General features: G+C 42.1%; 1 protein-coding gene across 5 annotated transcripts in view; it reads right to left on the bottom strand.

The window, feature by feature from the left end:
* Window positions 1-25,026, bottom strand: part of LOC147028756 (polyhomeotic-like protein 2) — a 288,124-nt gene that overhangs the window by 25,993 nt on the left and 237,105 nt on the right. For all 5 annotated transcript variants that reach the window (XM_085879452.1, XM_085879454.1, XM_085879453.1 and 2 more), the window contains one exon: window positions 4,211-4,434. In XM_085879452.1, coding sequence (XP_085735578.1) covers window positions 4,211-4,434 — 224 coding nt within the window. The remainder of the gene's footprint in view (window positions 1-4,210; window positions 4,435-25,026) is intronic.

The following is a 25,026-nucleotide window of genomic DNA, read 5'->3' as shown; positions in this document are numbered from 1 at the left end:
CGTTAAAAAAAAAAAAAATGGGGGGGGGGGGGTTCTGTATATTATACCTTCACCTTTTCTGGCACATCACATGCTTTGTGCAAGTAATAACAATATGGCTGCTGCTGTTGCAAAATAGCAAAAATAACTCATCATACATAACCTATAAACAGGGGTTGTGGCTATCTATAATAATTTAAAATCAAGACCATTTCACCTCAATATCTAATCTGTACATAGTTAGTTATCGCATGCAGCCTGTGGCTGCTGGTTGCATCATTTTCTGTGTGACAGTGCTCTCCATTACCAGTACAATGGTACTCATTTCGCCGACCTCTGTAGGATGACAGGCTGAGTCAACCCCACCTGGTGTTATTTCAACGGCTGACAGGGGCTCCAACTCAAGACCCCAAGATCCCAAGCCAGCCACCCTAACCCTAAGCCAACACCAGGCTTATCTGTACATATGCATCATGGAATATGCACTAAGTTTAGTTCAAATCCCATCGCCAATGGTATCACATTAGCAGTTATAATTTGACCTCTGACCCTTGACCTTTTATTAACAAATAAACCATCATGAATGTCCGCACTGATGGAGGTTTATACATACTTTTACCAAGTTTGATTTAAATCCCTTAAACTGTTCTCAAGTATCACATTTTAACCTCACATGACCTCTCGCCTTTGACCTCTTGACCCCATAATCTAATCATTTAATCTTTACATCATTATACATACTTGTACCAAGTTTGACTTAAATCCCTTAAACTGTTCTCAAGTATCACATTTTAACCTCACATGACCTCTCACCTTTGACCTCTTGACCCCATCATCTAATCATTTTATCTTTACATCATTATACATACTTGTACCAAGTTTGACTTAAATCCCTTAAGCCATTCTTAGGTTATCATGGTAATGTAAACCTATCACTGATGCATGAACGGACGGAAGGAAGGACAGCAGCCGGATGGAGGAGTCAAAAACAATGCCTCCAGCGACTTCATCAGCGGAGGCATAAAAATTATACCTCCACCCCATTCCTTAGTGGGCTTAGGGAAGTGGTTTAGGTCTAACAACAACAACAAAAATTTTTTGATGTCACCTTAGCTTATCTCATGAAGCTTTCAAATCAAAGTCGATATATGCAGTAGAGCCAAATTAACCCGAAATCACTTCAGGAGGAAATTATTTGTTTGAAAGGATACAAAATAAGTGGAATGGCTTCACCTGTATGTAATCAGTGGTTTAGCTTAAAATTAAGCTCCCCACTTATCGAAACAGTTTTAAGGTGCAATTCACTTGGTTCAACCAACATGGCAAACATGAAGACCAAGGAGCTTTCCAAAGAAGTCAGACATAACGTGGTGAAGAAGCATCGTTCAGGAAAGGGTTACAAGAAGATTTAAACGTCACTCATTATCCCATTGATTACGGTGAAATCCATCATTAAGAAGTGGAAGAGGTGTCCAGACTTCACCCAGATCAGGTCGCCCATCTAAACTCAGCAGCCGGGCAAGCAAGAAACTGGTTTGGGATGTCACTGTAAATCCAACAATGACATTGACAGATTTGCAAGGCTCTTTGTTGGAGATTGGGGGTCAGTGTTCATCAAGCAACAATATCCAGTTGTCTTCACAAAGCTGCCCTTAATGGACAGGTGGCAAATAAGAAGACATTACTGAAATCATGGCTCATATGGAGTTTGTAATAAAAAAAATTACCCCCGGTTGGGGGTGACGGTCATCTCTGATCTCTGATCTCTGAAGATGTGGATCTCTGATCGGCTTAGAATGGCTTCGATGTCATCTTGTCTTTTGGTTCAACGCACAGAAGAAAGCCCGGGAGTAAAAAGAATAGAAAACCTCAGAAATCAAACTACATTTCTGAGTTATCTGGAGATAGATTTTGAAAATGGTTGATTTGGAACATTTATGATCAATGTGTCTTCAAAAGGATAGAAAATGGACCTCAGAAATCAAACCGCATTTCTGAGTCATAAATGGCGGATGATATTTTGACAATGGATGATTTCACAAGTTTACAGCATCGGTGACCTTGACATTGACCTTCAATCAGGTCTAAAGTCATACCATCGTGCATCACTCATCGACCCCTTCCTACATACCAAGTTTCATCAAGATCGGGCAAAATTTTTTTGACCGTATCACATCGACGAATTTTCCAACTTTGAAGACACATGACTCGATAACCAGGACGAATTTAAAAAAAAAAACCGGCCCGATCAAATTTAGACATTGTTCCATATTATCAGAATCCGAAGAAGTTTCGAAGATCGGATCACAAACGGCAGAGGAGATAGATTTTGAAAATGGACGATTTTGCAACTTTGGAGTGGCCTTGACCGTGACGTTGACCTTCAATCGGGTCAAAGGTCATACCGTCCTGTATCCCTCATCGACATCTACCCAGATACCAAATATCAAGAAAATCGGAAGAAAAAAATGGGGACGTACGTACGTACGTACGGACATCGAAACTGGTTTTATTAGGTCATCTCGTTAGAGATGACCGAAAAAGCATCTTAATGATACTGCAGGCATGTGGAGAAAAGTTTTGTGGTTAGACAAGACAATTGAACTTTTTGGTCTAAATCCAAAGCGTTACGTCTGGCACAAGCCTAATACTGCATATCACTCAGTTATAACCATCCCTACTGTCAAGCATGGTGGTGGCAGCATCACATTATGGAGTTGCTTTTCATTAGCAGGGACTGGCAAGCTTGTCAGGATAGAATAGACAATGGACGGTTCAAAGTACCGGAGAATCCTTCATGAAAACCTGTTTGAGTCAGCTATGAATCTGAAACTGGGTAGGAGATTCTCATTTCAGCAGGACAATGATCTGAAGCACAAAGCTAAAGCCACACTCGAGTACCCGAATAAGAAGAAAATAAATGTTCTTTAGCAGCCCAGTCAAAATCCTGACTTGAACCCACTTGAAAATGTATGGTGAAACTTGAAGATTGCAGTCCATCGACAATCCCCATCAAACTCGGCAGAACTGGAGCAATTTTCACATGAAGAATGGGCAAAGATTTCATCACCTCACTGTGTAAAGCTGGTAGAGACCTCCCCAAAAAGACTTTGTCATTGCTGCAAAAGATGCTTCAACCATATATTGACTTGAGGGGCTGAATACCTGTTCAACAAGTGAATTTTGAGTTGTAAATGATTTTGCAGCTGTTCCTCACATGTAACCTTCTTCAACAACAACAGTGTTGAGTTTGAGCTCTTCATTTATGAATAAAAAAGTTCATTTGGAAAAACTGTTTCTGCATAATTCGTAATTAATGTAAATGTGGCATTATACATACATACATACATACATACATACATACATACATACATCCCCCTAACTTGATGAGTCAGCAAGGCACAGGAGTCCCATAACAACAAATCTTGCATGGCCTGTTAGTAACAAGCATAATCTGTCACGCAAACGTATTGTCTCTGCCCTGATGATCACCAGTTAAGAGGTGGGATTGCAGTCAGGAGGGATAAATTAAACAAAAGGAGTAACACTGACCCAAAATGTGACATGACGCTGATGGCATGCGCATAAATTATGCCAACACATCACCTCCAAACTCACATGGCATCCCTGTGGCACTCAGGTCTTTCAAGACTGAGATGTATGGCAACAAATAAATGAAAGCGGTCACCGATCCAGATTTTGCCCTCATCATGGTTTCATCAGCACCACATACTGCCAAATCGTTTACTTGTGACCATATTAAGCTGATTAAATAAAAAAATGTGTTGGCATAATTTATACACATGATATCAGCATCAAGTTACAATTAGGATCAGTGTTGCTCCTTTTGTTATGTGTGTATGTATGTATATATGTATATATATATATATATATATATATATATATATATATATATATATATATATATATATATATATATATATATATATATATTTATATATATATATATACACATAAGCATTTGACCAAAAAGAAAGAAAAAATTATATATACATATATATATATATATTTATATATCTATATCTATATCTATACACACACACACACACACACACACACACACACACACACACACACACACACACACACACACACACACACACACACACACACACACACACACACACACACACTACATTTTGTGGTTAACAGTCCCTTATAGAATTCTGCTTGCTGGTTATCATTTCTTCAAAAGAAAAAGGCTTCTTACTGGGAATGGTTCTGAGCCCTCCTGTATGATGAATCCTTCGATGACGTGTGTGAGGATCTGTGGCTTTACAATAGCTTGAGGAGGCCGCCCATCTAAGAAGGGTCCCGTGCTCGTACTGCCTCCGTGAGGCTCTGTCTGCCTGCTTTCCCCCGTGCCCCCGGTCCCGGAGGTCATGCCTGGCCCCCGGCACGTGGCACCTGGCCCCTCAACAGCTTTGGCTTTGTCTGCAATGGGTTTGAGAAACAGAATGAGGGAGAGACATTTCAAACAGTTTATATCATTCACAATGTATCTGTGACATCTTTATGCTCAGTATGCAATTGGTATATGCTTCCAAGAATATAAAATAATACAACAGTGAAGTTATGACGAAGCAGGTCAGGTCAAATTGGTTTCTTTTTGCTAAACTGGACTTTTTTGTTTTTATTACATGAGCATATTAAGAAAAGCATCAATAATATCAAAACAGGTGCATTTGACCAAAATAGCATATGTAGAGGTGCCAACTCAGTTTGGGCAGATCACCAACGTTCTTTCCCGTTGAATGCTGGTAATCACAAGCATGTGTCAAATCCAACATTTTGACTGTTTACTACCTTCCCCCACCCAAACCCCCAAAAACAAAACAAGAAACACCAATGCAACACTCACACTTCTCTTAACTGCAGTTTGTTTTGATGGAAAAGTGGCCACAGCCTGGCTGTGGTAACATCAGGCTCCACTTAATACACTGAGATTTGTGCACATCAGCGGTGAAGACTGGTATTCAACAGATAGCAGGTGTGTTAAATGGAATCACGGTACCAGTATGACTGAGAGACTACTTGTGCAAGTTTGATTCTGAAAAGAAAAAGACCTGTTCTCTTGTGAGCAAGAATCTGAGTCGGCACCACAAGTCAAGCAAATCGGTATGATAAACTGTGACAATCATGTCGATCCATTTCTCTATTAAACTCAATTACTAGACCTTAACCAAACGTTTCTTAATCCACACCACGAGGCCAACCTGTACACACACACACACACACACACACACACACACACACACACACACACACACACACACACACACACACACACACACACACACACACACACACACACACACACACACACTGCACGTGCTCACTCAGACACCAAGATGTGAGCATTAAGTAGGCCAGGTCAACCTCAGGCAAATGGAATATAGATCATGTCACATGAGAAGGGGAGAGAGTGGAATCTTACATTCAGAGCCTGCTCATGGCCGGGCACTCCTCGTGGATTTTAATCACTTCCACAGGTTCCTCCCAGTAGTCATTGCAAAACCGTCAATCTAAAATCGTTATGAGCCAGAACCCGGGTCAAAACGGGATAACGAGCAAAACGTTGCGTTTGCTGAAGTCACAAAAACGAATCGCTTGATAAACACACAGTACAAATAGCATCGAAGATATTGCAGCAAATTGAACCCTGGAATGACAGTTTTGGGAACGTGAAGGAGGAGGGTCCACAGTTAGGGTGGGAGGGGTGGCAGTTGGGGAAGCGGTTGGGGGGGGGGGGAGGTGTGCAAGGATAACCTCCAAAGAAATTCCGTTCACACAATACAAGAAAGACAAAAAGCGGCCCACGAGAATCAAAAGTTGTGCCAAAGCCCTCTCCATCTGCCGGAACAGCATAAAGGAGGTCATCCCGCGCAGGCCGATTGAATGGGGACAGCTGTAAGGATTATGTATTAAAAGAAAAAAAAAAACAAATAGAAAAGGCCTCCCCCAATCACTCGGTGTGGCGTGTGTGTCGCAGATGCCGGCCTTTGTTCGTCGTCTCTCCCTGCTGTCACGTCCGCTGCTAGGAACGCCTTCCCAACTCGAGCACAAACCCTGGAAGCCTGGCCTCACGAGGAGCGCACAACACAACGCCTCGTCGAGCACGGCCAGCACGAGCACGTGCAGTGGCGCCAAACCGCACAGCACGGGGCACTGCGTGCGCTTCAACTTACCTACACGGATAGGTTCCTCTCAGATTCAAGAGCTTCTCGTCGTTCCCAACGTGTTCTCTCCCCTCACATTCAAAGGCTTTCCTCGGGCAGTCAAGGGTTCCGCAACAGAGGCCAAACACATTCTTTAAAATCCAAAGCGGATGACAAAGTGAAGACGAACCGAGACGGCGGATGGTACACGAGGAACTGTCCCGCAGTACAAGTCCAAACAGCAGTTCGGCGCCGACAGCACTGTTACCCCGAGTTCCAGAGCTGAAGGCGAGAAGCAGGCATCAAATTCCAGAGCGCAGGGGCCCACAGTTGTCGAGCAAGTCCGACGGCAACGGTAGAGGTTGAGTATTATCCCGTGTACCGCGGCACGAAAGTGAAGGCGAGGCGGCGTGGAGGAAAGTGAACGACGAGCCGAGGACGAGCAAAACAAGAGGCTCTGGCGTGCACGGACGACAAAAACAACAAGACTAAAGTATCCCAAAGCCTTTGAGCTGCAAACGCGGGCCTGCCCAACAAACTCAGCTCGATGGACATCACCGATACAGATGGCTACCGCCCACGTTCGGCCCCTCCTGCCTACAATGTCTCCTCCCTCCAAACCTTCCCCCGCAATCCCCTTTATAACAAGCCGTCACCCCCAAACCGGCCACTGCCAGCCTGAACATGCGTTCTGTCGGGGTGACGTTACAAGCTGCAGCAAAGTAGAGGGTGTTCATTTTTCTAACTTGCTCATGGAACTCAATCTTGTCATTTGTTGAAGAGAAAGGGGGCGGGGAGGGTGGAGGGAGAAGGACGATGCAAGTAACTTTAACCCGGCAGAAGGCCATTTGGTCCATCATGCCAGCTGTGTATAAACACCACGTTAATTCAATCTATCAGTTTAGATCTCAAATACATACTTTAGAGTACGTACACGTACATCCATATCTATATGTATGTGTGTGTATGTATATATATATATATATATATATATATATATATATATATATATATATATATATATATATCATAATCTGTTACAGAGTGTCAGTGCTGCCAAAGCAGTTAGATTGCCTTCCAAGCAGTAGTTCGGACAGAAATTTGTTCATGGTGCCGGCGATGGCTCGCCTAATCGACACAAAGGATACCGCGGGATATTTAACATCCACCCACTAATACCAGCAAGACGGGGACACCCAGTTTAATGTCCATCCGAGGGACAGCACACGCATTGATGAATCACCCTGTCTGTGAAACTCCAGGGTAACAGTGTATAGCTGGGACAGGATTCAAACCCAGGCAAGACAGCTTAGAGGCCAATTTGGACAATTGCAGCTTACCTCTGTAAAACTACTCCATTTAATGTGTTTACTTAGTAACTGTTCTCAATTGCCCTCTACCCCTGCATCACCCGTCACCGCCACCCCCAATCTTTCAGTTTAAACCTCACGATTCCCTCAAACCCCTTCATCCACTCGCACTTATTCTCCTTATCTGTACCTTTACACACTTCCACTCAACCCAATCAGCCACTTCCCTCAACCCTTTTACCACTCACACTTATATCCCTTCTCTGACTACCTTTTCTACCCCCTTTGCCCCTGAGCACAAGCTGCAGTTTTAAACTAATTCGGTTCAGAGTCCATACAAGTCAAGCAAAGTGGTCATGATCATTTCCGATGTCTATGGTTTTCATCCAGAGAAACATTGTCACATGTAATACCCATTCCCACCAGGAACGGCACTATACGATACACATCAACGTTGACAATTTGCGTCGTCACTTAAGCCGAAACAAACAGGGCTATGAATGTTTTTAACCACCTAAAATACAACCATCAAGTTTCAACTCATTCCGTCCAGTGGTTTAGGAGTGCATACAAGACATACAGAAAGAGGTGACTCAGTTTGTATATACTAAGCATACCAAACCATCGCTTCACTGACAGATTTAATAAAAAGAGAGTATGTTGTACTTCGCACACATCCTTATGTGGAAGGGGCAGGGGGTTGGGGGGATCCATTGCTGAAATGCATTAAGAATAGTATGGATTTACACCTGTACAAGGGACATGCCAGGGATAAGATGTACGTAATATGAGCATTGAGGAGGCAGTGAGCATCCATTATAAAGCAGCATAGGGTAAGGACGTCTTGTGAAGCCTCCTATTTGTAGGTGAGGCCAGGTGGAGGATTTGAGGTCAGTGAAAACGGGTATGTAAAATCGCCATGTGCATGGCTTTGGAGACCCCTACCCCTCCCCCCCCCTTTCTGGCCGCCTCAAGGAGAATCATGCACCTGGGGGGATATTGAGCAGCAGAGGGTCTTGCAAAGGAAGCAGGATGCTTTTGCGGGCGGGTCGCCCCACGTGGCAGGACGGCCAAATGCAAGACCAGCCACGTGCTGGAAGGTGGGCCATAAGGTCATAAAAGCCATGTTTTTCTCTCAGATAATTATAAAATGATAATATTTATCTCTGTCTCTGTCTCTCTCGACCTGTAAGCATTGGACTCTGATTCTCGGTGCAACAGACGCCAGCAGACTCACCAATTGTCCAGGGGACCAAACTAGACCATCCCTTCGGTGTCTGGGTGGAGGGTAGATGCTAATTCATTGCCATTCCTTGCCATTGCCATTCACACCGCCCAGAGGTGTCCGGACATAAACATCGCCCGGACACGTCCAGACATAAACATCGCCCGGACACGTCCAGACATAAACATCGCCCGGACACGTCCAGACATAAACATCGCCCGGACACGTCCGGAGACAAACCCTGTCAAGATATATCCAGAGACAGAGAAAGACAGACAGAGAGAGAAAGAGGGGAGATGTGGGAGGAGGGTGCTGCACTGTATTGGGAGGAGGGTGCTGCACTGTATTGGGAGGAGGGTGCTGCACTGTATTGGGAGGGGGGGAGGGGAGAGAGGAGAGAGGAGAGAGGAGAGAGGAGAGAGGAGAGAGGAGAGGAGAGAGGAGAGAGGAGAGAGGAGAGAGGAGAGATGAGAGAGGAGAGAGGAGAGAGGAGAGAGGAGAGAGGAGAGAGGAGAGAGGAGAGGGGGGAGAGAGGGGAGAGGAGAGAGGAGAGAGGAGAGGGGAGAGGGGAGAGAGAGACAGAGACAGAGACAGAGACAGAGACAGAGACAGAGACAGAGAGAGAGAGAGAGAGAGAGAGAGAGAGAGAGAGAGAGAGAGAGAGAGAGAGAGAGAGAGAGAGAGAGAGAGAGAGAGAGAGAGAGAGAGAGAGAGAGAGAGAGAGAGAGAGAGAGACAAAGGTGGGGGTAGGAGAGTTAGCAGAGAGAATATGTTATGCTTTATGCAAAACACACACACACACACACACACACACACACACACACACACACACACACACACACACACACACACACACACACACACACACACACACACACACACACACACACACACACACACCCGCTTGGCCGATATCGGCAATTTTTTGGGAATCGGGAGTGAAGTTTGGGTCCCTGTTTCATCCACGTAACCCGTTACAATTCGTTGTGATCAAAAAAATGTATTTCAAAAATTATAAAGTGCATTTCTAAGTGTTGTTCCGCAGCACATTGCCCACCGAAGGTGGGCCGAGAAGAGTACTCCCACTGGAAGGCGGGAGTGCCCACGAGCCTATTTTTAAAGAGACGCAAATTTTTGTTCCAAGTCAATCAAATATTTGCTTTCTAAACAAGTAAATCGATGAGTCGCTTTCTAACAGTATCCTTTTTAGATCACCTGAACTTTAGTCAGGTGAGCTTATGCATTCAAGCTGTGTCCGTAGGTGAGTCAGTGAGTCAGTCAGTCCGTAAAACACTTCAGTCATTATTGCTTGAACCAAAGACATGATTTTGATGAAACTTGGCCAAAACCTTCATATCTGATGCTTACCAAAAATGCATTGACCGCATCAAAATTTGCCCTCAAATTAAAAAAAAAGCAACGTTGCATTACAGACATGTCAAAGAGATGTGCTGCTAATCTTCATGTGACAGGTGGGAAAAAATTGCTTCTGTAATTTAGAAATCATGTTAACGGCTCAGAAATTTAACCGCAAACGGCTCAGAAATCAGGTGTTATCAAAAATATTTTGCTTTGAAACTCACAAACAGAAACCATATAACCTTTGTAAAGCTTACCGATTCATACAAAATAACCAATTTAGAATTGCATGTACCTCTACCTTGTAGCAACTGCCGACTGTACATCCCAATCACAACACAAACTGCACCGCAATCGACTGTAGGGTGCTGGGCAAGTGGCTTAAGCACTCAAGCAAGCACTCCAATGAAGTGGTTCATAAGGAACGGCTGGCAAGTAATAGCAATCACCAAACCATTATAGTAAACACTTCCTGAAGACGCCCGAAATGTAAAATATGTCCGAATTGGACAAATTAACACTTTTTCAGCACCTAACTTTTTTAGCGGAACTGCTGCTTAAGTTCAATTCTGGAGCTTAAATTTTGTAATTCGGCTAAGTTTAAGAGATTCTCAAGGTTATGGCATGTGTGGAAATGAAATAAAGACACATACGCTGGTGTCTCCGGGCATTTATAAGCATTGCAATGTATCCAACGATTTGTAGGTATGATGACCTGGCATTCGATATGTGAGGAAAGTGGGGAAAAAAACTTTCTCATTAAGAAATCATTGCGGCCTGTTCCAAGTCCAGGCATGGCTGAGCATACCAAAAAACATGGCGAATACTCCAGAGAGGTAACCCAGGATGCACCTTAAGACCCCATGGAGAGCGAGGTCGCCAGGGATTCACCTGATAAAGGATATAATTAAATAAAGCTGTTAATTATCTTCAAAAGTAGTATTTAAATTTACCCAAACACCCAATTTTCACTCATGGAGTTCCCTTAGTATGCATGCAAAGTGTGTGGCCACTACGTTTTATGGCTTTGAAGTTATGGAGGACATGGACACACACACACACACACACACACACACACACACACACACACACACACACACACACACACACACACACACACACACCATCATGACCATACCCTGAACAGAGCGTCGGTGTTGCAAAAGCAGTCTCCTGAGCTATTGGGCACAACCCTGGACGGATCGCCACTCTGACGCAGGATACTCAAATGACTAAATCAACCCAGTAAGCCGATACTCATTTTTCCGACCTCAGAATGACAGGATGAATCAACCCCACCTGGTGTTAATTAAACAGCCAAGCAGGATTTGAACGCAGGACCTTAGAATCCCAAGCCCACCACCCTAACCATTAATTAGGAGGAACACATGGAAATTCTGTGAACAAATGTAAAATGTGACTTCAACAATATGGTACAAAGAATAGTTAAAACATATCATGGGAATTTAATATTGCCGAGCTATGTGCTCCCTAAAGATGTCGCTTGATTAAATTAACCCCCACCTCCCCACCTCTTGTCCTCAACCCCCATACAACCCTAAGTCGTCAACCCCCCCTCCTTCCCAAAGTCTTCAAATTCCCTCCGCACTCGAAGTCTCAACCACCCCCCAGTGCAAGTCCTCAACCTCCCTCTCCTAACTCTGGCTCCTTTGTGCCCCCCCTGAAACCACCCCAACTCTGTCCTCCTCTCCCCCTTTCTTCAAAGCAAGAGGGCATTCTTACATCATAACATAATATTTCTTCACTATCTCATAAAATGGTGGCATATTTAACTATTTTCCCTCCCATATCTACCATAATATTTATACCATTACCAACTTTACCAACTCCTAACTTCTCATAAGCTGCTTTCACACCTTTTCAACTTTTCCTTTCACCATTCTCTCCAGGTACCCATTCATAATCTCATGAGACATGTCCTCCAGAATTCCATGGAATTGGCCCTCTCATGTGATTGCAAGTAGCCAAATTGCATTAAAAAGTGATTGCAAATGAATTCTCCTTTGTGATGAATAAATACAACATTAAAACAAGAAAAAGAGCAATCAGAGATTGCAGACCCTCGCCAGGACTTCTTTTGTGTGATGTATTTTGTGCGGCGTTTGTGTGCTGGTGTGTTACGTAATTAATAAGAGACATAATTAGAACTGCAACTTTATAACTGCTGGCAGTGATGACTGCGTACCAAGATGTCCCACTTTGATGCAACCCCGTTTTTTATCGGACAACTGACCCTGATCCATGACGTTTTAAAAATTATTATTAATTATTCAATTGAATTCAAAATGGAATTAAAATAAATTCAATTCAAATCAAATGGAAGACCAAATAGGTAAAGTCCTGCATTGGAGTAATCAGAAGGAAACTGAACAAGAAAAAAACAAAGATGAAGTCATCAGGAGGAACCTGGATAGGATTCACATTTCAGCTGCTACTCCTCTACCCTCAAACCTGTCCAGGCACAGCCAAGTCAGGCTTATTCAAAAAAATAATTTTTTTTTAAAAAAGAGCTCAAATAAAAAAGTTAAATAATTCTGGCTGCCAGGCCATTCATCCGATCAAGTTGCATTTTAAAACATGTATTCCCCATCACTACTAGATCAAAAATGTGAAGTTTCATGTCGATTGATGACACATTTCCAGAAAAAAACATAATCTCATCCTTTTCTTAAATCCAATATGGCTGCCAAACCATGTATCCTATCAATTATTCCTTAACAAACTTGTACACCCATTGCTTGGGGAACATTTGTGTGAAGTTTTCCCTCAATTTGTCCAGCCGTTCTGGAGAAGAAGAATTTTTTATAGGTTTTAGGGTAAATCCAATATGGCTGCCAAACCATGTAACCTATGACATCATATGTGTGAACCTGTTACTCCTCATGGATAGGCGGTCATATGTGTAAAGTTTTGCCTCGATCGGTTCAGCCACTTCAGAGAAGATTATTGAAAGGTTGAAAAAAAATATAAATATGGCTGCCGAATCACATGAGCGATAATGTCATCAAACTTTTTTCTGTGGACCATTTTATCCGTAGATGACCCTCAAAAATGTTCATACTGATCAGATGTAGTGCTCTACATATGGAATTATGACATGATAACGAAGGCACCTATGACGTCAACAAAAAAAAATCACACTTATTCCCCATGAGTACTTACCATGTGCCAAGTTTCAATTTTTTTCCTTCGTGTGGTTTCAGAGATATTATAGAGGTCCAAAGTTTTTCCGTTTTTCCAACATCGCTGCCACACCACGTGACCTATGACATCATAATTATGATTAAAACATTCTACATGAGTAGTTGCACCGATGGTGAAAGTTTTGGCTCAATCCGACAAGCGGTTGCGGAGCAAAACACGAAAGTTCTGTGCGGACAAACAAACAAACAAATGAAAAATTTCTCATAGAGCGACACTTGGCAAAACGGAACAGCACTTGGTAGAGTTCATACCTCCGCCAGGCTGAACAGTTTAAATTTTGTATCCCACTGATTGGTCAGATCTGAATCCAGACCATAACCAAAATCGAATCAGCTTGTTCTTGTCACCTAGCCAACTCTTCCACCTCGTTTTGTCATAACTGGCCCACAACTTTTGGAGATATCATGCTATACATAGTTTTTGGCCCTTCTCTCAATGGTGAAGAATCACTTAAAAAATTCTCGTGTCCGGATCCGGATTTGGATCTTCATTAAAAATGAATCGATTGGCCGTTTTACACACCCAGCCTATCCACAAAGTTTCTTTAGATTCCATCCACAACCTTTTGAGATTTTGTTTATTTTTATATACAATGATAAAGCTCGTATAAGAGATAACACACAGAAACGTATAACAAGGGGAGCAGGAGACAAGAGGGACAGAAGAGGGAAGCACAAAACAGTGGGGAATAGACACATGAGATCTGTGGAAGGGAGAGGGATGGGGCAGGGTACATGGGGTAAACATATCGTGTACTAATCATATCTTCACCAAAATAGAATCAATTAGTTATTTTCACACACTCAACATGTCCACCAAGTTTACTCCAAATGTGTCCACAACTTTTTTGAGATATCATGCAATATAGTTTTTAGCCCCATCTCTCAATGGTGAAGAATCAGTTAAAAAGTAAATAATTCTCGTTTCCAGATCTGGATTCAGATCTTCACCAAAATTGAATCAATTCTTCCTGATGTGACTCCCAACCTGTCCCCCAGGTTTCGTGTGAATCCATCCATAACTTTTTGAGATATTGTGCTATATATAGTTTTTGGCCCATCTCTGAATGGTGAAGAATCACTTTAAAAATTCTCAGATTCTGATCCGGATTCGGATCTACAGTACATCAAAATTAAGCGTTGCTGTCTTTTGCCAGTCACCTATGCAAACAGAAAATTTCAGAACAATTGCTTGAAAACTATGGCCAACAATCGTGTGACAAACAAAGAAACAAACAGACGGACAGACAGACAGACAGACAGACAGACAGACAGACAGACAGACAGACAGACAGACAGACAGACAGACAGACAGACAGACAGACAGACAGACAGACAGACAGACAGACAGACAGACAGAGACAGAAAAACACCACAGACCAACATATTTGGTGAAATTTTTTTTTGCCAAATAACAAATGAACAAATGGACCCAAATACAATACCCCTCCTCCTTCGGCAAGGGTAACTACAACGGCACTCGGTAGAGCTCATACCTCCGCCAGGCTGAAGAGTATGGGCCGAATTGACAAGGTGTCTAAGAGTTAGATGTGTGTAGAATCGCTAATCGTATGATCATCACCCGTTAAAAGTTACCTAATCGCCGAAGAGTGATTATTATCTAATGCGCGATCAAAATGTAATCACAAGCATTTAAAAAAATTAAGAAGCTTCTACACACTGCCACCGCTGGCAGGACATGTTGATGAGTGCGTTTAACGCCTTGAAGCAAAAATAAGGCAAAAATGGTATAGTTAGAACTGCAGTTGTACTCTTTCTTGTATACTTGCTGGCAGTTTAAGTTAACTTTAATATCACTATAAGTTTTGCCATTGTGGTTTATTCACTGCAGTAAGGATTGCTGGAAATGAAGTTATTACAGGTTTAATTACAGTTGTCTGCAAAGAATTACTCCTTTACACTAGAGTTAAAACTATAGTTGGTTGTAGTTATAATTACAGTAGTCTGCAGAGAATAACTATAGTAAAGGGACGTGTAACTGTATGAGAAATGCATGGCTTATAATCGGTAGTTTACGTAGGACGATAAATATGGATGCATTCGGAGTGCTTGAATTAGCGCAAGAGGAGGCAGAAGAGGATAGGAATAGGACAGCTTGCCAACGTGCATTGAGAATCTTTAAGGATAGATGCAATCCTCTGAAGAAGTATGACAACATCAAATGTGAGTTGCAGACTCGTGAAGGAATCATTTTGTTGGCTACTGAATCAATCGAGTGCAAGATGATCGACGATTCGGAGCAATGCACTGAATCCCCTCCAACAAGTGTCCATGGTGCTGCAATTCTATACAAGTGCATCGTTTTGATTGGATGTTGGAGAAACGTGCGGTGTTTCAGCCAAATTGGCTATTGAGACGCACACAACTAAATGGCTGTTTATCTCCCTTCGTAAATTGCTATTTAAACGGGTGATAAGCTGTGCATGTACAACAACGTTTTTGTCAGCATTTAAGGGTTAAGTGTGTGGTAGCAAGACGCTCACTAAACACATTTAATAAATGTGGCCCAATACGTTATGATTTTCCAACTCATCCACCTAGTTTTTTCATAACTCGTCTACAACTTTTTGAAATATCATGCTATAGATCGTTTTTGGCACCATATTTAAAGGTGAAGAATCACTTTAAAATGTTAGCATCCAGATCTGGATCTTCACAAAAATCTCATCAATTCATCCTCATCAAACACCTGACCTGTCCACCAAGTTTTGTCCGAATCGTCCATAACTTTTGGAGATATCCTGCTCACAGACAAACAGACAGGGGTGAAAACATAACCTCCGTCCACCTTCAGTGGCGGAGGTAAACAACGAGAAACAACAATTAATTAACAATCTGACGAGAATTTACATGACAGATGGACGGACAGGTGGACGTGACGAGCTTATTATTATTAAAATCGATTATACATGTTTATAGATACTGCATATACTTATATATTTAACACAACACACACTACTTTCTTAATCCGATACTTTTACCAAAATACTAGAAAAGAAAACCCTCCATGTCCATGTCATCTCTTTCTAGTCAGTCCAAATAACGAACACATCTCACCATGGCCTGGTCCATTGGGATGGTGCATAATAGGGGAGGGAACAGTTCACCAACTTGATCTGAAAACCAATCAGCAGAATGGTAATCGTCAATCTTGATTTTAACCAATAATCTCGAGTTAGGAGATGATTTCCAGATCAGAAGAGTGAGTATAATTATAGACAACCAAAAATGAAAACAACTTGGTTAAATAACTTCAAAAGTGTCATTTAACATCTAGTCCGTTGTTGCTTGTGGCTCATTTTTACAAAAACCAAATACAGCACAGTACATCGATAATTTTTTATACTCTGACGGTTCGCAAAAAAATGGCCATTTGTTACATTTTGCTGTCGTTTGCAAGGTTACTTGTTCTAAGCACAAGTAATGGGTTACTTTCATCAATATTGTATGTTGAAATACAAATGAATGAACCTTTTACAAAATATATTTGGGACTAACCCAGAGGTTCAATATTCTCCACATTTAAAGGAATTTTCTCTCAAGGTATTAGGTACACAACCATAAGGACAAGTGCATATTGTCTTTCTTGGAATAATTATATGGATATTTTGCAATTCCACATTTCCCATTAAGAGGGGGAGGGCCACCCCGAAGGTTGTCATCCTGCTTCTCACTTAAAACAAAAATGTCGAGGTGGTCAATATACAACACACATAATGTCATTATTTACTGGTACAGTTTGTGGTGATTGTCAAGTTTCTCACTACTTTGTTTCAGGAATACAAATAAAGCAAGCACATTACCCGTAGGGGTGATTGCGTACCCCACTCCCTTCCCCCACGAGTCACAAACACAGAAACACACGCATGTGGCCAGTTACATTTTTACTGTGATTAAACTTACACTAGCCAAACCCATGTGGAGCGCGAAGTTTCTAAAGTGAGGGTTCGTTGGGACGTCAATATATCCAGTGTTCACAATGTGATTTATAGAATTTCTTTATATACAATGTTTCTTGTTACATTTTTTCGTGTCAAATTCACCTTCTGAGGTAGTCAGCATGTGCAGAAGAGGGTTTTACATTGCAGACGCTGTTTTCTCGGAGTGGCATTATGCCTCTCAGCGGTGACGGTCTGTCGACGATAGACGTAATGATGTCAGCGAATGACCGATGATGTCATTACGTCATTACGCCTCTCAGCGGTGACGTCACACGTCGCCATGCAAACGAATGTAAAAATTAGAAAATCGCCAAAAATTCCCAAACCTATCCGTCTGGCGTGATCTCACATAGCCCATGCTGTTCAGTAGACCACAGAGCACCCGCATGCCGAAAGTGGCGACAATCTGTCCAGCAGTTTCGGAGGAGATACGTCTACAAAATATGGCTTAGCGTATTAATATTATAATAATATGCAATTCTGAGATTCCTCAACTCCCCTCTCCCACCCACGTAAAAACCCTCACCCACATGATCTATGACGTCATAATTGCGGATAAAAACATGAAAGTTCTGTGTGGACAAACAAACGAACAAACAAACGGACCCAAACACTTGAAGTGATTACAATTCTAATCAAGATTTTGACTGAATTTCTTCAAGAGGACCAATAAAAGAAAGCATGGCCAGAGGAGAATGGTGAAGGAGGTTGCCGGTGGATGAAAGTGATCGGCCCAAAGACTCAACCTCCCAACCCTGAGGCATCAATCCCCTTCCTACTTCAAGTCTTCAAACCCCCTCCTCCCCACAGCACAACTCCTTAAACCCCACTCCTCACACCAAAATCCTCAAAATCCCTGCTCCAAAAACTCAACAAAAAACTCAACCTCCCCCTCCTGACTCCATCCCATTTTTACCCCCCCCCCCCCACTTCCCAACCCAACTCTGGCCTTCCCTCCTCACCCTGGAGTCCTCAACAAAGACCTTTATAATGACATGGGTTTTATGGTCCTTGGTTGATGGGTAATGTGCTAGTTTAAGAGAAAATAATCGGAAATAATAACAAGGACCTGCATAACCTCTGCAGTAAAAGCCCTGCTTAAGAGTATACCACACAGTTATTTGGGCAGTGTACAAATAACAGACCGCTGTTTCGATCGCTGAGGCCTATCTTCACAAGGCCCATGACAGCTATTGGTTCAAAATCCTTTCAATTGTGGCCTTGATCATTTTACACTGAAGAGAAAACTTATAGGGAGAGCATGGTGATTGTGAATATGAAATCTCTGAAAAAAAGTAAGCAGCAACATGACGGCCATAGTATAGAAATTGTGGGTAGAATGAGGCAAAATAGCCAACCAATGGGTGGAACTCGCATGCACAGACACACACAACGCACAGCTCCTTTTATAGTGTAGATTTTGTGAAATTGATGTAACCATAGCAGAAAGCTTCAGTAAAGCAGATACTCAAACTCTCCTTTCATTTATGATGATGCAGAAGAAAACATGCACATGGAATCCACAGAGAAAGTTTAGCAAATCCTCCTAAAAAAGGGGGAAAAAAGTTTCTATTTCTATATTTACAATGCATTCTTAAGGAAATACATTGTGCACCTGCTGAAGAGGTCACTCGAGCTACATCCCATGATGTTAAGGATATTTTGGAAGGAAGGCTTCCATGATAGAATTAAAAAGTTGAATGACTGCTAAGCATAGTGCATTGAAGAGGAATGTGTGAATGGAATGAAGTTTTTCAATGATACCATGGTGATCATTTTGGGGAGGTGATGGAACTTTTGGGATGACCCTCATCAAGAAGAAGAGGAAGCAGCAAATAAAGAGCAGAAGCAGCAGAAGGCATTAAATAACTTTCCCTCCAATATTGGTATATCTAACAATAATGAAAGTGATGAAAATCCCAGAAGCGGGACTGAATAAAGAAAATAAATAAATGTAGAGATGAATGGGTGAAAACCCTGATGAAGGCCAGGGCCCCACTGATGACATATCAGTTAATGATGGGAAATCATTGGAAAGGGTGGGGTTAATCTTAGATTGTTCGAAGGGGTGGGGTTAATTATCAGTTAATGGTGGAAAGAAGGATTAGAGAATTTATCCACATCTACCGTATTTACATATTAATTTCACAAACAGAAAATAAATAAATAAACAAGTAGTCATAGACTGGTACTTACGAAATCGTCAACTTGACCTCTGACCTTGTCTAATAAAAGCTGTCTCGAGAGAAGGTAGCGACGCAAACCAGAAGTTTCTACGATGATTCTGTACCAAACCATCAAAAATCGAATGTTTTGGATGTTTGACCTCACTGTGACCTTGACCTTTGACCGATTTTGACCAAAATATAATCAGCGCTAGCCATCACCCTCCTGAATCACGTGGTGTAATTTGACATTGGTAGCTTCTTCCGTTCTCGAGTTATCTGTACCAAACCAACAAAAATCGAATATTTGACCTCACTGTGACCTTGACCTTTGACCAATTTTGACCAAAATCTATTCAGCACTAGCCATCACCCTCCTGAATCACATGATGTAATTTGACATTGGTAGCTCCTTCCGTTCTCGAGTTATCGTGCCTACAAACAAACAAACACACAAACAAACAAACAGAAACGGAAGTCATCAATATACTTACGAAATCTTTAGATTTCATAAGTAACAAGCAGTCATAGACTGGTACTTACGAAATCGTCAACTTGACCTCTGACTTGTCTAATAAAAGCTGTCTCAAGAGAAGGTCGCGACGCAAACCAGAAGTTTCTACGATGATTCTGGACCAAACCATCAAAAATCGAATGTTTGACCTCACTGTGACCTTTACTTGACCTTTGACCGATTTTGACCAAAATCTAATCAGCACTAGCCATCATCCTCCTGAAAAACGTGGTGTAATTTGATGTTGGTAGCTTCTTCCGTTCTTGAGTTATAACTTTTTTTTGGATGTTTGACCTAAACTGTGACCTTGACCTTTGACCGATTTTGACGAAAATCTAATCAGCGCTAGCCATCACCCTCCTGAATCACGTGGTGTAATTTGACATTGGTAGCTTCTTCCGTTCTCGAGTTACCGCGGATTAACGTAACGTAAAGGTCACACTTGACAGCCCCCCCAACTCGAAAGGATGCCGGGGCGAGCGCGATGACGTCAGCGCGCACACGCAGAACCTTTACGTGACTCAACGACGCGTCTGCTCAAGCACGCTGCGTCACGTGACGAGCCGTGACGCGGCGGGTAAAATATTTTTATGCAATCTTAAAACGTCTCCAAAACATCCGATTTTTACCAGAATTTCGACATCTGAGTTTTAAGCGTCCTAAGCGATCGTAAAAACCGAAGACAAAATTAAAATCGAAGTTAAAACGAACTCGTAACGTCGACCGAAGCAAAAATACTCCATTTCTCCACAGGAATTTACGGAATTATTTCATATTATTTTATCAAAGTCATAAAACCGTAATATTCGGCCATCCACAAACAATCTTTACACCATCCGACGGCTTAGCGAGTCAGGCATGCAACGATAAGCTTTATTGGAATGAAAAATGACTTTTAAACACCATCTTTATTGAAAACACAACACGGCCTAAAACTAGACAAGGCGTTCTGTACCATGGGCGCTAACACTGAAAATTTTAAAACAGCCGTAACTCGACGAATTGACTAACAAATTCAGCCGAACTTACCTCGATCTTCCAAAGTCACGCTCCGTCAACAATACCTGTGGTAACTTTTCTCGAGTTATCATGTTTTAGATGCTTGACCCCACTGTGACCTTGACCTTTGACCGATTTTGACCAAAATCTAATCAGCGCCAGCCATCACGCTCGTGAATCACTTGGTGTAATTTGACATTGGTGGCTTCTTCCGTTCTCGAGTTATCGTGCCAACAAACAAGCAAGCAAGCAGTCACAGACTGGTACTTACGAAATCGTCAACTTGACCTCTGACCTTGTCTCACAAAAGCTGCCTCGAGAGAAGGTAGCGACGCAAACCAGAAGTTTATACGATGATTCTGTACCAAACCATCAAAAATCTAATGTTTGACCACACTGTGACCTTGACCTTTGACCGATTTTGACCAAAATCTAATCAGCGCGAGCCATCACGCTACTGAATCACGGGGTGTAATTTGACATTGGTAGCTTCTTCTGTTCTCGAGTTATCGTGCCTACAAACAAGCAAACACACAAACACACAAACAGAGGATGGAAATGATCAATATACTTACGAAATCTAAAGATTTCGTAAGTAATAAACAAGCAGTCATAGACTGGTACTTACGAAATCGTCAACTTGACCTCTGACCTTATCTTATAAAAGCTGCCTCAAGAGAAGGTTGCGACGCAAACCAGAAGTTTCTCCGATGATTCTGTACCAAACCATCAAAAATCGAATGTTTGACCTCACTGTGACCTTGGCCTTTGACCGATTTTGACCAAAATCTAATCAGCGCTAGCCACCACCCTGCTGAATCACGTGGTGTAATTTGACATTGGTAGCTTCTTCCGTTCTCGAGTTATAACTTTTTTTTGGATGTTTGACCTCACTGTGACCTTGACCTTCGACCGATTTTGACCAAAATCTAATCAGCGCTAGCCATCACCCTGCTGAATCACGTGGTGTAATTTGACATTGGTAGCTTCTTCCGTTCTCGAGTTATCATGCCTACAAACAAACACACAAACAAACACACAAACAAGCAGTCATAGACTGGTACTTACGAAATCGTCAACTTGACCTCTGACCTTATCTAACAAAAGCTGTCTCTCGAGAAGGTGGCGACGCAAACCAGAAGTTTCTACGATGATTCTGTACCAAACCATCAAAAATCGAATGTTTGACCTCGCTGTGACCTTGACCTTTGACCGATTTTGACCAAAATCTAATCAGCGTTAGCCATCACCCTCCTGAATCACGTGGCGTAATTTGACATTGGTAGCTTCTTCCATTCTCGAGTTATAATGTTATAATGAGTTATAGTTATAGTTATAAAGAGTTATAAAGTTATAGTTAGTTATAAAGTTATAGCCTACAAACAAACACACACACAAACACACACACACACAAACACACACACAAACACACAAACAGATGATGGAAGTCATCCACATACTTACGAAATCTTTAGATTTCGTCAGTAATAAATGCAAAACATCTTTTATTACTTCTGCCACCGAAGGTGAAGGAGGTTATGTTTTCACCCATTTCTGGCTGTTTGTTACTGACGAAATCTAAAGATTTTGTAAGTATATTGATCACTTCCGTCCTCTGTTTGTGTGTTTGTTTGTTTGTAGGCACGATAACTCGAGAACGGAAGAAGCTTCCAATGTCAAATTACACCAGGTGATTCAGGAGGGTGATGGCTCGCGCTGATTAGATTTTGGTCAAATCTGTCAAAGGTCAAGGTCACAGTGAGGTCAAACATTGGATTTTTGATGGTTTGGTACAGAATCATCGTAGAAACTTTTGGTTTGCGTCGCTACCTTCTCTCGAGACAGCTTTTATTAGACGAGGTCAGAGGTCAAGTTGACGATTTCGTAAGTACCAGTCTATGACTGCTTGTTACTTACAAAATCTAAAGATTTTGTAAGTATATTGTTGACTTCCGTCCTCTGTTTGTGTGTGTGTGTGTGTGTGTGTGTGTGTGTGTGTGTGTGTGTGTGTTTGTGTGTTTGTGTGTTTGTTTGTAGGCACGATAACTCGAGAACGGAAGAAGCTACCAATGTCAAATTACACCACGTGATTCAGGAGGGTGATGGCTAGCGCTGATTAGATTTTGGTCAAAATCGGTCAAAGGTCAAGGTCACAGTGAGGTCAAACATAATTCCGTAAATTCATGTGGAGAAATGGAGTATTTTTGCTTCGTTCGACGTTACGAGTTCGTTTTAACTTCGATTTTAATTTTGTCTTCGGTTTTTGTGATCGCTTAGGACACTTAACACTGGGTTGTCGAAATTCTTGTAAAAATCGGATGTTTTGGAGACGTTTTAAGATTGTATAAAAATATATCATTCCCCGCATCACGGCTCGTCACGTGGTGCAGCACGCTCGAGCAGAGGCGTTGTTGAGTCACGTAAAGGTTTTCCGTGTGCGCGCTGACGGTCTTTTCGATAAAGATGATGTTTAAAAGTCATTTTTTTATCCCAATAAAGGTTATCGTCGCATGCCTGACTCGCTGAGCCGTCGGATTATGTAAAGATTGTTGGTGGATGGCCGAATATTACGGTTTTGTGACTTTGATAAAATAATATTAAATAATTGCGTGGAGAAATGGAGATTTTTGCTTCGGTCGACGTTACGATTTATGATGGTTTGGTACAGAATCATCGTAGAAACTTCTGGTTTGCATCGCTACCTTCTCGAGAGACAGCTTTTATTAGACAAGGTCAGAGGTCAAGTTGACAATTTCGTAAGTACCAGTCTATGACTGCTTGTTTGTTTGTTTGTGTGCAGGATATCGCAAAAATTTGTGGACGGATCTAGATGAAATTTTGTGGACAGATTCGGTGTGTGACAAGGACGAACTGATTAGATTTTGGTGAAGATCCGGATCCGGATCAGACTACTGCAATTTTTAAAGTGATTCTTCACCATTAAGAGACAGGGTGAAACCGATATATGGCACGATAATCTCATAAAGTTGTAGACGGATTTGGATGAAACTTGGACAGGTTGAGTGTGTGACAAGGACAAAATCATTCGATTTTGGTGAAGATCCCAAATCCGGATATGGACATGAGAATCATTTCATTTTTAAAGTGATTCTTCACCATTGAGAGATTGGGCCAAAAACTATATAGTACTGTATAGCATGATATTTAAAAAATGGATTGATTGGGCCCGATATGTTCTCGTGGATCAGGCGTTACGTGCCGGAGGTATACGCTCTACCGAGTGCCCTTCTAGTTTGTAGTGTATACAAAGTTGTGGGTTGTGGAAGAGAGAGAACACAGAATGGATCAGGATGAAACAAGAAAAAGAGAAACAGCAGAAATAGAGGGAGAACACCAACAGCAGGGATAAGGGACAAAATAGATGGAGATGGACAAAAAAGGGATGTGGGTAGGGATGAGCGGAAGGGGAGGATGCAGGTGGTTGATAAGATGGATACAGAAGCAAACTCTCAGCAAGAAAAATCCGGAAATTTAGAGTGGAAAAGGGGGGGGTGGGGTGGTGGGAGGGTTGGTTTAATGGGTCGAGAAAATATGGTTTTGGACTGGAGACAATCTGAGATGGTGTTAAACAGATGTCTGGAAGACCTGGAGGGAAGAAAGATAAAACAGAATGTGGAAATTGGTTCTACGGGTGGAGAAAAAGAGAACTGATTGGATGAATAGTGATCCTGGATTTCGGTAGTTTTGTCAGAAGGGTGCTGATTGTGAACCATGTGTGCCCTGCAGAAACTTGGGGGGGTGGAGGGGGGGAGGACAAAGCACAGAAAGAGCAGAGGATGCAAAACCAGAAAGGAGGCAGTGGAAGACAGAGAGAGCACCAAACTGTCTGCAATGCGAAAGTGATCGGCCCTTAGACTCAGCTTCATAGCGGGAGATGCCAATGATCTAGAAGGCCTTGATTTCCAGGACGTCAAGCTGAAGCTGCGGATGAATGCCTTGCAGGTGGATAAGAGTTCAGGTGTGAAATCTCTGATACGCCAAGGAAGGACTTTGTGCGATGGAGAATGCCCAGTCGGTGACTGACTTTGAGGCCAACTTTGAAATGAGGTTTGCCCAAGAAAGATCATTACTGATAGTGACACCCAGGAG

Source organism: Eptatretus burgeri, chromosome 4, assembly GCF_056783735.1.
Source record: "Eptatretus burgeri isolate ZD-2024b chromosome 4, Ebu_testis_v1, whole genome shotgun sequence".
Lineage (NCBI taxonomy): Eukaryota > Metazoa > Chordata > Myxini > Myxiniformes > Myxinidae > Eptatretus > Eptatretus burgeri.
This window is presented reverse-complemented; position numbering and strand designations above follow the sequence as displayed.